Raw genomic sequence first — 14,293 nt, forward strand, 5'->3', positions numbered from 1 at the left:
TTACAACAGCCCAGACCCATCTGTAACTGCCGGAACGAAAAAGCCCCTACAGTCAGCATGATCCTTGGCTTTATTATTGGCTTTTGGGGCGTTTGTGGTACATTACTCGTGAAGAAATCCTGGAAATATGCTTATTTTCAATTTTTTGATGATGCCAAAGATAAGGTAACACTAGCAATTGCGTTGAAAGTGGCTCGTTTGCAAAGAATATATGTGTATTTTCTTGGAAAAATTTAAATAAAATACAGTTTGTCTTTGATGCAAATCCCTATGAATGTTTTGCTCGACACCTCACAAATCTTTGCTTCGCTCTGCATCACCATCTCTTCTGCATATAATGTTTGGCTATATGCTCAACCTCATAGAAGTCTGATGACATGGAAAAAAGAAACTCATAAGAAGAACTTTTCTTTTTTATGCTTGGACATGCATATATATATGCAAGGCCAAAGAACTTCCTCTCAAGGCTCTGAGCCCAGATGGATTACATGCTATATATAAATTACCGCCATTCTTAAAATCTGGTTAAGAATTTGATTCATGATATGTAGTTTCAGAAAAGAAAAAAAAATTCCAACTGATGATTATGATTTTTACTTGGTTGATTATCACTCAGTTCTTAGTTAAAGATATCAAATTGATATTGATTTTGAGTTATATGCTCTAATTTTTACTTTCTTAGTTAAAGAGATATCAACACTACTATCACACTTTAAAGCCTTGCAAACATATAGAAGCGATCTCCACAAAATATATTTCAATGGGAAAATGAATATTATTGTAAGTTATTTTCCTTTTTGTTGGTTTAGCTTTGTGGTGACATGCAGGCTAGTGATCTGCGGTTCGATCACATATGACACCGTTCGATCCCACATGAGACCGTGTGTGTGAGAATTCCCCTTCCCTTTCAGGAACCGTTCGATCCCACATGACATCGTGTGTGTGAGAATTTCCCTTCCCTTTTCGGAAAATAAAAAGGCTGAGTCCTCCAGCCATAGAATTATTAACCATGGTAATATCCTCATCCTCATGAGCGGTAAATGAAAAGAACTCATTTATAAAACATGTAATTTTATTTATTAATTTCACTAATACACGAGATATGAGACGCTTATAGGTCTCATATCAAGATTGATGCAGAGAAGCTACAAAATATTATCATTCATGGCAAGTTTTCCTTAGTTTCTTCAGCCACACAAGGCTTAAGGCAGCGGCACTTGCGTAGGATATGGGAGCATTTGCCATAGCCATAACCCTCACTGTGGCATCTCACCATACAGTTTCTGTCTTTGATGCATAGCCCTATGAATGTTTTGCTTGTCACTTCACAAATCTTAGCTTCACTCTGCATCACCATCTCTTCTGCGATATATTACCACAAATATTAATAAGTTCTTTTATCAATTATTGTTACAAAGAGGAGAGCGGAGAGAGAGAGTACTTACGAGAAGTTAGAAGGATGACCAAGATCAAAACAAGACCAAACAACTTCCTCTCCATGTCTTAATCTTCAGATTTCTAATTGTACACTGAACTCTAGATCTGTCTTTCAACACTCTGTGTGTGTATATATATATATATTATTACCAGTCACACGTCATTCATGGGTTCTTTGGCATTCTAGACCCTACCTTTCTTAAAGTATGCATGGATTTTCAGGATTTGGTAATTAATGAAAATGCATTCAGATGTTTTGCTTACAGGTGGATCTAAAGCTTACTGTCGCTTTCATCAAGTATAGACATCTGTTGGTGTTTCCAGTAAACCATGGTATGCGTTGTCAATTAGAGGACAGTGTGTCTGTGGGTGGAAGAGCCATCTGGGTTTATCCAAGGACACTCTACTAGAACACTCCAACCTCGTGAACATCTCAGAAGAGAAAAGTAAAAAAAAACTCATCCAAGGACTTTTCTTCTTGTACCACTCGTTACAATATACAAGTCATATGGACACATGTGGATGTGAATAAAATAATTTTACGTTCAAAAGTATTTTTCTTTTTAGAAAATTTGAGATCAGTCTAAAATTGAGAACATAAGTTCGGTTTAATATTCGTATTTGTTGTCGTTGATTAAGAATATACATAGGTTAATGAATCCCATAATTTCTAAAATCATTAATTTCTTCTTTTTCTTCTTCGTAAAGTAACATATGTATGTTTTTCTATGCTCTCGACTTGGTATATAGTAGGTGTTTTAGTTTATGCACATGAGTTTAGGTAACAAATTTTATTTTTGTTCATCCTATAGTAGAGGTATATTATAGGGTGAATCATACCAGGGAGGCCAGTGTTACCCTGATTGCATTTGCTGGATGAATTGTTAATCAAATTAATCATCATCTTACCAACATTCAATAAAAATACTTTATATTGAAGATTTTGTGCTCTTATTTCATCAATTAGTTCAAAGTGCGACTCTTAAATTAAACTTAAACCTGATGCCGATTTAATTTTGAATTCTCATTACCATGGCTTGTAATATTGAAGAATTCGAGTTACTGCACATGCATTTAGCTTTAATGGTTAAGAGCATTTCCATACACTCGAAGTCGTATTTGATTCACCTCCGAAAGTGGAGAAAAACTTGCATATATCAGAGATACCATTGCGATGTAATCCTGAGCCAATCATCCATTGCCATGTGTTTTAACTTTTTGACAGGGCAATACGTGATAAACTTGAGATACCGCTACAGTGGCATCCCTGTTACATGTGAGTTCTTCTCCCAAAAGTGTCCCAATATTGTTTGTGTCAAAAAGGAATTCTCATTACAAGATAAGTGTGACTAAGAGCTCATAAGCCGGCTTGTATAACCCTGACCGAATGACTCATCAGAAGTAAAACATAAAGACTAAATCGTTTGTGCATGTGTTCAATCCCATTTCTCCAGCATTAAAAAAGGGTTAAACTTCAGTTCAGACCCAATATTTAGTGGTCAATAGCAACGACATTGGTATTTGTTTGGGTGCTTTAAAATAATTTGATGAAATTTCAACGTGCAAATCAATTTGGAATTACCAACACTAATTTACACATTTGACATCTTCAGTATCAATGAAACGAAAAACTTGGCTCATCTCAATATTGTACTAGATATTTATCAAAAGAAAAAACAAAACATATTGTACTAGACAGACAATGCACATACAATACCACATCAACAATCTAATTGACTGTAAAATGTATGTAATAATAAGATTTTCAATTGGTTTCCAAGTCATCTCTCTCTTTTGGTCGTCTTATTTTGCAGACAAACCAAATTCAATCACAGGGCAGCACAACTCAATCACAGTAATGAAAATGAGAAGAAACTCCTAATTCACCACTCAAGCAGGTCCTGATCGGTTTTGGCTCTGTTCGGGCAACTAACTCTTTTGGATTACGCCATTCTCCTTCAAGTACTCAACAAATTCGTCAATAAGATAGGGCCAGGCACCTTCGGCGTCATAATTTGTGAGTGATGAATCCACAGCCTACAAACACAAAGTTTAAAGTCAACCAAAGAAAAACAAAAACAGAAGAAAAAAGGAGTAGCCTTGTTCAGAATTCAGATTAGCATGAAGGACAAGGCAACTGGATATAAATCATGCTCATAAGAATACATACGTATGTTCCTTTTCCCTTATTGTTTGTTTTTTTTTAATTCTGGTGACACTTTGATGCTTGATATCTTACCCTTGCAAACTCTAATAGTTGAGACCATGTGTCCCTTGAAATTGCCTTGTTATGCCGAGCCTGAAATGAGTGGATGAAGAAAAAATTATTAATAGATGCACGTCGAGAATATAATAAAACTAAAGAGAAGAAAGTTATGCATGGAGTATGGCAGCAAAAAACATAACTCCTACATTTTTCCTTGGTGCCATAAGAAGAAACTATATATTTTCTCACGATCACTTTGGGACACCCATGCAATTTCAAGGCACACATACTTTCAAACATATAACAGGTGTTATAGTGTTTAGTAAGAAAATGACGTAGGGCTAAAGGTAAATGTATGAAGCCTCCAATTTTAGAGATATTTATTCATATCAAACATTCATGACATTCAAGGGGGAAAAGAAGTTCACAATGATTAATATAAATGACTATTGCAGCCCAGTGTAGCTGCTACTTTCAACAAATACTTAATCCCATAAATTACCTGTAAGAACTGACACCAATGATCAACAAACGGCCACTGCTTTTCAGCAAACAGTAATTGCCACATTCCAATTGCAGTATCCAATGCCAAAGATTTCTGACCCTGAAATGAAAATGAAGCAGCATATATATGTATATGTATACACACACATATATATAGATCAAAACCAGAATTTATCTGAGATACCTTTAACAACAAAAATCTTATTGTTGAAATTGTTCAAGGTACTGAACAACAACATGAAGATACCAGTTGACATTCAAGCATGTTATCTATAATTCAAACTATGAAAGATGCATCACACAAAGACTATTTCAAAAGCTGTAGCTGAATACATTTTAATTATATTTTAATGCACAATTTTTATTTTTATTTTGCCAATAGGTATTAGGTAGGAAGGTGGGGGGGACTGTACAGTAAGTGGGTATCACAAGATTTCAATAACTCATGCTAGTTCAAACCCGGGGGACAATTGGGGTGGAAGGGGAAAGGTTACCGCTCAACCACAGCGGCTTAACCCAATTGTCTGTTTTAATGCACATTGAGGTCCACATGTTTCCATTCTAAATTTGCACCCATCAAGAATATCAAAGGATTCTTCCTAGTTTTACCTATCAAATTTGAGAGATAAGCATAGTCAAGAAATAGAACAAGCCAAAATCTCCATGCACCAAAAACACATACCTTTTCTTTGGCCCAGCCAAAAGCAAAATTATATATCTCACGAAACTTTTCTGGAAAATCAAAAGAAGATCATTTCAGCAATGGAGAACAAAGGTACCATACCTCTCACAAAAGTCAAATGAAAACAATATCTTTAAAGAAGGGTCAAGCTATTTCAACAAATATATTAACATTATAAGTATCCACAAAAGGCAAACATGACAAACAGATCAATTTTTGAAAACACTATAATCACATACGTTCATCTTTCAGCTCAGATCGCATAAATGGTATCTTTTCACGGAATTTCTCCAGAGAATCTATCCTGCCATCAGAAAACGTAAACTTATATGTTTACTGAATTCCTCACATAGTAGTTATGGACTAAATACCGACTGTAATTTGAGCTTAGAAAAATAAAATACATATCAAAAACCTTTTGTACCTACCCCAGTGTTTCTAATCCATCTATGAACTCCTGCTTGGAAAATTCACACATGGTGGCTGCCTTCATGTGCCAGGAGACAACTAACTGCATCAACAGCCCATCGTGCCAAAAATAACCAGCCACTTCATAAGCATAAGTTGACAAATGTAGGCAAACTAAAAGCAAAAGTTCACCAAGCAAATTGCAAACATATATTTGAGTCTTCATTGCCTACATATCCATTTCTTTTATATAGTTCAAGATAATTTCACCAATGCCCCTAAATTTTAGCATGTGTCCTATAGTAGTCTCCAAACTTGAAAAAGTAACATTTAACACCCTAGAAATCTTATTTTAGCCTGTTCCATAAATGCAATAAGCCCCACTTAGAAAACTACCGTATCTTCCGCAATCTTACTAAAAAGTTCCCTGAACTTCTGATGAACTTTCAAACATAATGGTTGTTAAGTTCAAAGAGACATAACTTTATGGATTGAATTTTAATATTGCCGCAACAATGATTTGGCTACACTTGGAAGGAACTTGGTAAGCACGCACATCTTGATCTGAAAAGATTTATGCATTCATATATACGTACCATGACTATATCTTGAGGATCCACCTGTCAAATTATGGAGGCTTACTTGTTAGGCAAAAAAAGAGAGAAAAAATAAGAAAGAAAACAATCATAAGAAACAAACAACAATGTTACTGTCCAGTAATTGAGACAGTTACTATCTGTACCATTCAGTTACCTGAAGATCGTTGCAAAGGATGCTGATACCATCAGCGAGTATCATGTCAGCACATGGATCTGAGAAAAATTATATTTCATCAGTAAAAGGGGAATTCTGCAAACCATATAAATTTAGTTTTAAAAAATCACAAAAAAAAAAGGACAAAGAAAGAAAATATTTGATGGATTATTTTTATTCGCCAATATATGTTCGAGTAACACAAAGTTGATGAGGAAGCTTTACAAAAACCAACTCCATCAAACTTTTTATTATCTAGCATTTATATTTTAATCAGAGTGAAAAATCCATCATGCTCACTACTAAATTATTAGGATTCAAGTATTCATCTATTACAAAATTGATACAATTTTAGACTGACACTTGATGGTTGTGGATTTATATACTGATTTACATCTCCGTCTATTCCATTTCCTATGAATGCGCTATAAAAAAGTGCAATAAGGTCTAGATTGAGGACAAGAATGAGCGGAAAGGAAGAGCTTGCCCTTATATCTATTGTATAATTCCTCCAAATGTCTAGAATCAGTATTTGTTTGCAACTGGGGCTGACTGTAGAATACATCAAATGCTCCTTCAAGATGCCAATCACTCGACTTCAAAGCCTGCAGAGCAACTTTTTCACTGAATATGATGGGAAGTTAGACTTTTCAACTATTCCAAGAATCAAACTGAAGCTACTCAAGAAGAGGAAGAAAGAAAAAAGGTATGGAAGAATTCCACCAATCTAATACAAATCAGGTATGCGTCTGCACACACACTTTTTCCAACTCAACTTCAAAAGATACATAAACAAGTAGACCATTACAACTGCTCAACTCAACCAACTCTAGCACAGTACAAACGCACGTGTGTCCCTTAGAAAGGAAAAATTGATATTGAAGTTACATGTGACCCTTCATGATCAACAACTAAACACACAACATCAACTGGTTCAAATGGCTGCTTTAAATATCAATGCATGACAGATGCAAGCTAGCAAAACTTCAACATCTAAATGGGTTTTAATAAAGACCCGTGAACCTAGGCATGCTTATAAGATTCTTATATTGAGATACTATCATCACTGTGGTTAATGCATTTCATTTTACAGCAGGATTCAGACATAAAAACACTTATCACCTCTCACACAACCTGTTTTTCACAATATTAAAACAAGCTTGTGACACAGGAATAAATCATTTAAGCTACTCGCATATTTGTTTAGAATAAAGCCAAACTCAAAGAAGCATAGTATTCACCAAAAACTCCTTTCGTAAGACAGACTACAAAAAATTTACATATGATTATCAATTACCTCGCTCCAGTTATTGTTATGAACTGCTGGAGCTTTTCCCGGTGGCCTCTACCCAATTTGTGCTGTCAAAACGAAAAGGTGAAGCAGGTGAGACCATGAGGGAGAAAGAGAGAACAAAACAAAACAAAATTATGCATGCACATCAGTTGTGTGTTGCTAATCATAAAGGTTATTTTTCCGTCAAGAAAATCTAAAATATAAGAGAATAGTCTTTAATTTCACATTAGAAAAGGTTTTCCATGGCAAAAAATTTATTTTATATCAATTTGCTTCAAAACCTGAGAAACCAACAGCCTCTGCTAAACTGAGCTTTACACGGAAGAGAAAATAAAATTCCTTAACTAGCATACGTTCTCAAATTCAAAATACACATCTCTTTATTTCCTTTTCCTCAGCTTTCTCAGCTGACAAGCAGAGCGTTCAACAAACAATAACAACGTTATAGCCACTAAAAAATTGAAACTTCGACATGATAGCGGCAGAGAAGTGTTGCTAGAATTTGCAGAACTAGTTACATCCAGAACAAACCATGAAAAAGAAAAAAGTGAAACAGTAAAGTTTAAGATTAAAGTACAAGTAGCAAAGCGAGAGGCTGATCAGAAACAGTATCTATACATGAAACCGAAAGTCTCAAATATATAATCCAACAAAAACAATGACATAAACAGAAATTGAAAATAAAGCTCGAAATTAGAGTACTTACCATCTTTGAGGTGGTTGATGAGGAAATCCTAGAGCTTGAACAGCTCCTAGAGACAGAAAATTAGGTTTTACTCAATTTCTCTGTAATACGCGAATAGAGAAATACTGAATCCCTCTGTATCTATCTGAATGGGGGTCTGGGTTCTTTGTTTTTCCGTGTTTTTAATTGTTTTTTTTTTCAGACCAAAAAAAAAAAATTCCTTTTTTCCTTTGTTTTTTTCTTTCTTTTTATTGTGAGAGCCACATGTATTATACTTTGTTACCGCTTATAGACATGTGACACGACTATCTTTAGCATGCATCAATCGTTAGATGCATGTGTAATCACTCTGAAAACTATGTACAAATATTTCGTAATCACTTAATTAATATGATATATTGTTCGTCGTTAAATGCATTTGGGATGCATTGTGAGAGCCACATATATTCTGCTCTGTTACCATTTATAAACATGTGACACGATTGTCTTTAACATGCATCAACCGATCAATGCATGTGGAATCATTGTAAAACCTATGTACAAATAGTTTGTAATCACTTAACTGATACAGAATGCATTGACTACTATATGTGTGTGGGTTCCATTGTGAGAGCCACATGGATTCTAATTTGTTACCATTTATAAACATGTGACACGACTGTCTTTAATATGTATCAATCGTTAAATGCATGTGAAATCACTGTAAAAACTATGTACAAATGGTTCGTAATCACTAAACTAATACAACATGCATTGGATGTTGAATGGGTATGGGTTCCATTGTGAGAGCCACATATATTCTACTTTGTTACCATTTATAAACATGTGACATGGTTGTCTTTAACATGCATTAATCGTTAAATATGTGTGGAGTCACTATAATTTTATGTACCAATTGTTTGTAATCACTTAATTGATATAACATACATTGGTTGTTGAATGAGTGTGTGTTCCACTTTGAGAGCCATATGTTTTCTACTTTGTTACCATTTATAAACGTGTGACATAGTTGTCTTTAACATGCATCAACTACTAAATGTGTTTGGAATCACTATAAAACATATGTACAAATAATTTGTAATCACTTAACTCATACAACATACATTGGTCATCGTCAAATTGAAAATGTTAACATTTTCAAAATTTGACATATGATCCAATGTAGTTTTAGTTTTAGATTTTACAATCTAATTTGATGAAGCTAAGGCTAAAATCCAGTCCAATCATGTTGATGGTTTTAACATTTTGATTTAAATGAATTGGATGATCCATTGTTTAATACAGGGAAAACGAATTGAAACGTAAAAGAAATTATAATCAAATCAAATACAATCACAATTAATAAGAAAAATATATGGAAATGAACGTTTAATTTTGGCACAGTCCTACGAGGCTACGACCCTTCCACACTTATGCATCAGTGTACGTATTTATTCAAATTTTCTCATTTACACGACTCGGTATTTCAAATTGCCCAATCTAAAAAACCATTCAGCTCAGCCCAATAAAACTGGTCCAGTATGTAACCAGGTCATTCATTGGTACCAAAGAGTGTAAAGCTTTTCTGGCCCAATATAGTCTTTCGGTTTTTTTTCTTTTCAAAATGGCGCCTTCTCGTGAAAATAGAAACTCCTAGGTTCCTGTCAATTACAGTTTGACATGTGTGCAAAGAAAATTTCTTTTTGTATTTTGATTAATTGTCAAACCGTGATTTGTTAGAGCGAGGTGTGTCTCCTTCCAGGAAATAAGGCAAGCGGGCACATCTAATGAATGCACATCAAAATTATTATAATTTAATCTGGACAAATTCTTCAAGTAAGATACTATAATTCCATCCACACACATTTAATATATTCGTTGCACAAAAGTCAGCTCTTATGCTCCAATAGGCAAACATACTAAAAAATCATCTTCAGTTTCTGAAAACTGCTACTAAAATATAAATTTTAAGAGTGCGTGGTATCAGACCGGCATAGTCCATGCTTATCTACTGATTATAATATTAAATTCAAGTTTCTATCAGATTCTTTCTTTACTTGGGTTAATAAACATTATAGTATAGTAAACCTTGTATATCTGCCTATTTTGCTTTATATATTGAGCTGCAAATGCTTGCCTTCCTAGCAAATTCTTTCTGCTGAGAAAAATGGTGACAGATCTTCGAACAGATTCTTCGGATTACCGGACTGAGCTTCTGTCACCGGACGTGACAGGAGAGGCTGTGACAATGCCAACTGAGGCAGCATGGAGGCTCAATATGGATGGCTTCAAGCTTCCAGACAGAAACAAGGATTCTTATTTTGGCTTTGGCTCTTTTGTTGAGTCATTAAGTAAAAGCTCTTATCTTATGTCCTTCTCTTTATGCAGTACTTTCATACACTTTATGTCAATTTAATAGATGTGATTGAGAAAGACAAATTGTATTTGTCTTAAAACTTATATTAACATTGAAATTCTCTCTATTGCTATCACAGGGAGGCAAAGAAAAATTGCAGAATATTACAAGAGGCAGAATAAACTTCTCAAAGGATTCAATGAGTTGGACTTATTTTCGGAAACGGGGTTTTGGCCTGGAAGTTTAACAGAGGTTTGCTGTTAATTTGCCTTAGATTAGTGGTAATTTGCAGCTATAAAATGATCTCCACTAATTCAAATCTTGGATTTTTCTTAATTATTGCAATTTGCATACAAACTCTTGATTTCAGGATGAGGTGAACCAGCTTGCAAGAAATGAAAGGATAGCAATATATGCATCCAATGTGGCTAATTTAGTGCTTTTCCTGGCAAAAGTGTATGCTTCATTTGAAAGCAGATCATTAGCAGTAATAGCTTCAACATTGGATTCTCTGTTAGACCTCTTGTCAGGGTTCATTCTTTGGTTTACTTCTAATGCAATGAGAAAACCAAATCAATACCGGTACCCGATTGGCAAGAATCGGATGCAGCCTGTGGTAAGCATATCGAATAATTTGAGGTGACATCAGACAAAAATATGCACACAGGAAAAGATTTCAAGCTTATTAAACCAATATCTTTCTAGGAGCAACATTTTAATATGGGAACATGAGACCAAATTTGTCAAGAAATTGGTTCCAAAGTTTGTAGGGAATTTTTGTACAGTATGAGAACATTTCACTTGCAATTTTCTCCATGATTCGTATACTAAATCTCAAATGCATTGCAGGGAATTGTTGTTTTTGCATCAGTAATGGCAACTCTTGGATTACAAATCTTGTTCGAATCGGGACGGCAACTTCTCATAAAGGTATGTAAGAGTTCATCAGTTGATAGTAGAGCAAGAAGTCTTGAACACAGTCAGTGAGTCAATATATATGATTATATCTGCATTTCCAACTCATTCTCCTATAGATTAATATGGTTTGCAGCATCAAGTTTTTCCTTATGGAGTGAAATTTTGAACACCAAAAAATGTAAATAGGTCCTTATGAATTTCTTTCCATGTAGGCTCAACCTGATAGGGACCCAGTGAAGGAAAAATGGATGATAGGGATCATGGTGTCTGCCACAGTGGTGAAGTTTGTACTGATGGCATATTGTCGTAGATTCAAAAACGAAATTGTTCGAGCATATGCTCAAGATCATCTATTTGATGTCATCACTAATGGAATTGGTCTTGCATCAGCAGTTTTAGCAATCAGGTTTTACTGGTGGATTGACCCTGTTGGAGCTATCATTGTAAGTCCAAGATATTAATTAACACCTAATTTTGTTACAACACCATTTTGGTCTCTGTGTTTTGAATTTGACAAATTTGGTCCTTGTCCCTTTTGCCTAATTTGACATCAACATATTAAAACACGGTGACCAAATTGGCCAAATTGAGAAGACAAGGAACGAATTGAAAATCCGAACAAAACACAAGGATATCTAACCCAAAACTATTTTATGGCAACAAGTGTAATTGATATTTGAAATACAATGCCTGCAGATTGCTTTGTATACAATGGGAAATTGGGCAAAAACAGTGATGGAAAATGTGTGGTCGCTGATTGGGAAGACAGCACCAGCAGAGTACTTGGCAAAGTTGACATATCTGATTTGGAACCATGACAAGGAGATCCAGCACATTGAGACAGTGAGAGCCTATACTTTTGGTGGCAACTATTTTGTGGAAGTTGACATAGTCTTGCCTGGGGACATGTCTCTTAGTCATGCACATAACATTGGAGAAACACTTCAAGAGAAGCTTGAAAAGCTTCCTGAGGTTGAAAGAGCTTTTGTTCATGTGGACTTTGATATTACTCACAGGCCAGAGCACAAGCCAAAGTTGGCTTCATGATCAAGAAACACAAGACAAGAACAGTAGCTAAGTGTTGTTTGAACTAGCTCTTTTTTCAATTATTAAAAATCAATCCCAACATTTGAAGAAGGGAATTGAAAATAGAGTAGGCCACAGTTATTGAACTACTTATCTGTATGAATAAAGTTTATATGTTTATTTCGAGCTACTTGAACGAAGAAAGTAAAAATTTAGACTGTGAGATAACAACGATTAATACCTCGAAATTCTCTGCTATTGACATTAGTGCATCATCTGTTCGGTTACTAGACACCAAGGAATTAGTGCATACAGTATCATCAGGCATATCTGTGTCGTATGAACTTTCAGACTCCTGTATAATTTTGTACTCTGGCCATACATTGTTGCTTGCAACTGTTCACAAATGAAAAATAAATAAATACAGGTTCTCAAGAAAGTCCTATTCTATTCCTGTAACAAGGAAAAAACGCTGTGCCTTTTAGAAGTACTGCAGGAGTGGTTTCATCAGAGCTACTGTCAGCCAACTGAGAACTTATCCTCAATCGTTGACAATCATGTTCATGACCAGTCCGAGAATGCTTGACCTGCAAATCAAAGGAAAAATTAATGAATTCAAATTGCATTTGATCTCTAAATCTGTCACTACTTAGAAATACATAATATATTCTAAAAAAAGAAAAACATCATTTATGTCAAAACATTTAATTGTATCTATACTATTATTAAGGGTTATATAAGTAATTAGCATTTTAATAAAATAACAAATATTTATTCTAATATTATGTAATCTACTTATAGACGATGAAATAGCTATTCGTTTTTATTTATTTATAGAGATAAAGGCGATAATGCATTTATAATTCAAAGGGTTAATACAAGTATGAAAGTGCAATAATCCCAAAGGGTTAATCCAAGTACGAAAGAAACCACCGACAACAAGAAGCCCCCCAAAATGTATCTCCAAGTATAGCCACAAAAGGCCAAAGAGATTTCAACATAAAAGTCGCAAGCCTAGAATAAGGCATAGATCACAACGCACCTCAATGCCCAAATAGCTATTGTTTGGTAATACTCCTTTTATTTCTTCTTCTTTTTTCTTTTTTTTTAAAGAAGAATAAAAGAGAAAAAAAATGTCACACGCCCGTTTAATGTCAAACTTGGAGTTTTCGTCCCATAAAAAAATGTCAAACTTGGAGTAAGTTTGGGAGCAAAAAGTTCAATGACATTTATTTTTGGATTAACTACATTTTACTCCCTTCATGTTTAGTGTCATTATCGAAATGGGCCATTAGTTTTCAATTTCATCAATATGAAACCCAACGTTTTAAAATCTAACTAAATTACGCACTCCATCAACTTCACCGTTTGATTTTATGTTAAATTGGTGATGTGGATGGTAGGATAGTCACTTATATGTTGATGTGTAAAAGAAAACAATAAAGCAAATGGCAATGGTGTACATAATTTGACAACAATTTAACAGAAAATCAAACGGTGAAGTTTACGGAATGCGTAATTTGATCATATTTAAAAACGTTGGGTTTCATATTAATGAAATTGAAACTTCAGGGCCCATTCCAATAATGACGCTAACCTATAAATAGTAAAATGTAGTTAATCCTAATAAGTACTTTTTCGATTTTATCATGTTTAATGTGTCACGAAATACCCAAATAATTGGCTTTCATGTTGTGTTTGGATTGTGGCTGATCATCAGTATGTAAAGCATGTGTGACCTTATCTAGTTTCTTCAATTGGCCTTATGTATCCTTCTTCTCTTTTTTGTTGAACGAAAAGGCTTTCATTTAAGAGCAAAGGAGGAGTACAGAGAAAAGATAACTCAGGGACAGAAGGCTAGCCTCGCAGAGTCTAGAAATCATAGATTTTCCCCACAGAAAAAAAAATTTCAAACTATTATACTTATGGGGGACTAGGAAGTCCATCAGAAACCAGAACCCTAAACCCTATGTATCCTTCATTTATGTTGCAGGTTCCGCCATATTCTTGTTTAAAGTTTTCTAGTGGGAAGCAAGTCAATCTTG

The 14,293-nt window shown here is 34.6% G+C and overlaps 2 protein-coding genes and 1 long non-coding RNA gene across 3 annotated transcripts; 1 reads left to right on the forward strand and 2 right to left on the reverse strand.

The window, feature by feature from the left end:
- Positions 1-3,074: 3,074 nt before the first annotated feature.
- Positions 3,075-6,095, reverse strand: LOC110773830 (defective in cullin neddylation protein). Its single transcript, XM_088251876.1, has 8 exons — positions 5,991-6,095; positions 5,834-5,857; positions 5,258-5,340; positions 5,069-5,133; positions 4,830-4,879; positions 4,146-4,247; positions 3,677-3,736; positions 3,075-3,474 (listed from the first exon to the last, which is right to left on the reverse strand). Exons 1-8 carry the CDS (start codon positions 6,033-6,035, stop codon positions 3,367-3,369), a joined length of 537 nt encoding a protein of 178 aa, XP_088108002.1. The 5' UTR covers positions 6,036-6,095; the 3' UTR covers positions 3,075-3,366.
- Positions 6,096-6,479: 384 nt separating this feature from the next.
- LOC148295181 (uncharacterized) lies at positions 6,480-8,173 on the reverse strand. The gene is made up of 3 exons (XR_015835187.1): positions 7,991-8,173; positions 7,288-7,349; positions 6,480-6,595 (listed from the first exon to the last, which is right to left on the reverse strand). It is a non-coding gene; the product is annotated as an uncharacterized LOC148295181 (long non-coding RNA).
- A 1,871-nt stretch (positions 8,174-10,044) lies between these two features.
- Positions 10,045-12,656, forward strand: LOC110773822 (metal tolerance protein 10-like). Its single transcript, XM_021978343.2, has 6 exons — positions 10,045-10,299; positions 10,444-10,556; positions 10,675-10,920; positions 11,154-11,234; positions 11,435-11,665; positions 11,919-12,656. The coding sequence occupies exons 1-6, from the start codon at positions 10,116-10,118 to the stop codon at positions 12,267-12,269; spliced, it is 1,206 nt and encodes a 401-aa protein (XP_021834035.2). The 5' UTR covers positions 10,045-10,115; the 3' UTR covers positions 12,270-12,656.
- The last annotated feature ends 1,637 nt before the right edge of the window (positions 12,657-14,293 follow it).

Source organism: Prunus avium, chromosome 4 (genome assembly GCF_965620075.1).
Source record: "Prunus avium chromosome 4, drPruAviu1.hap1.1, whole genome shotgun sequence".
NCBI classification, from domain to species: Eukaryota; Viridiplantae; Streptophyta; class Magnoliopsida; order Rosales; family Rosaceae; genus Prunus; species Prunus avium.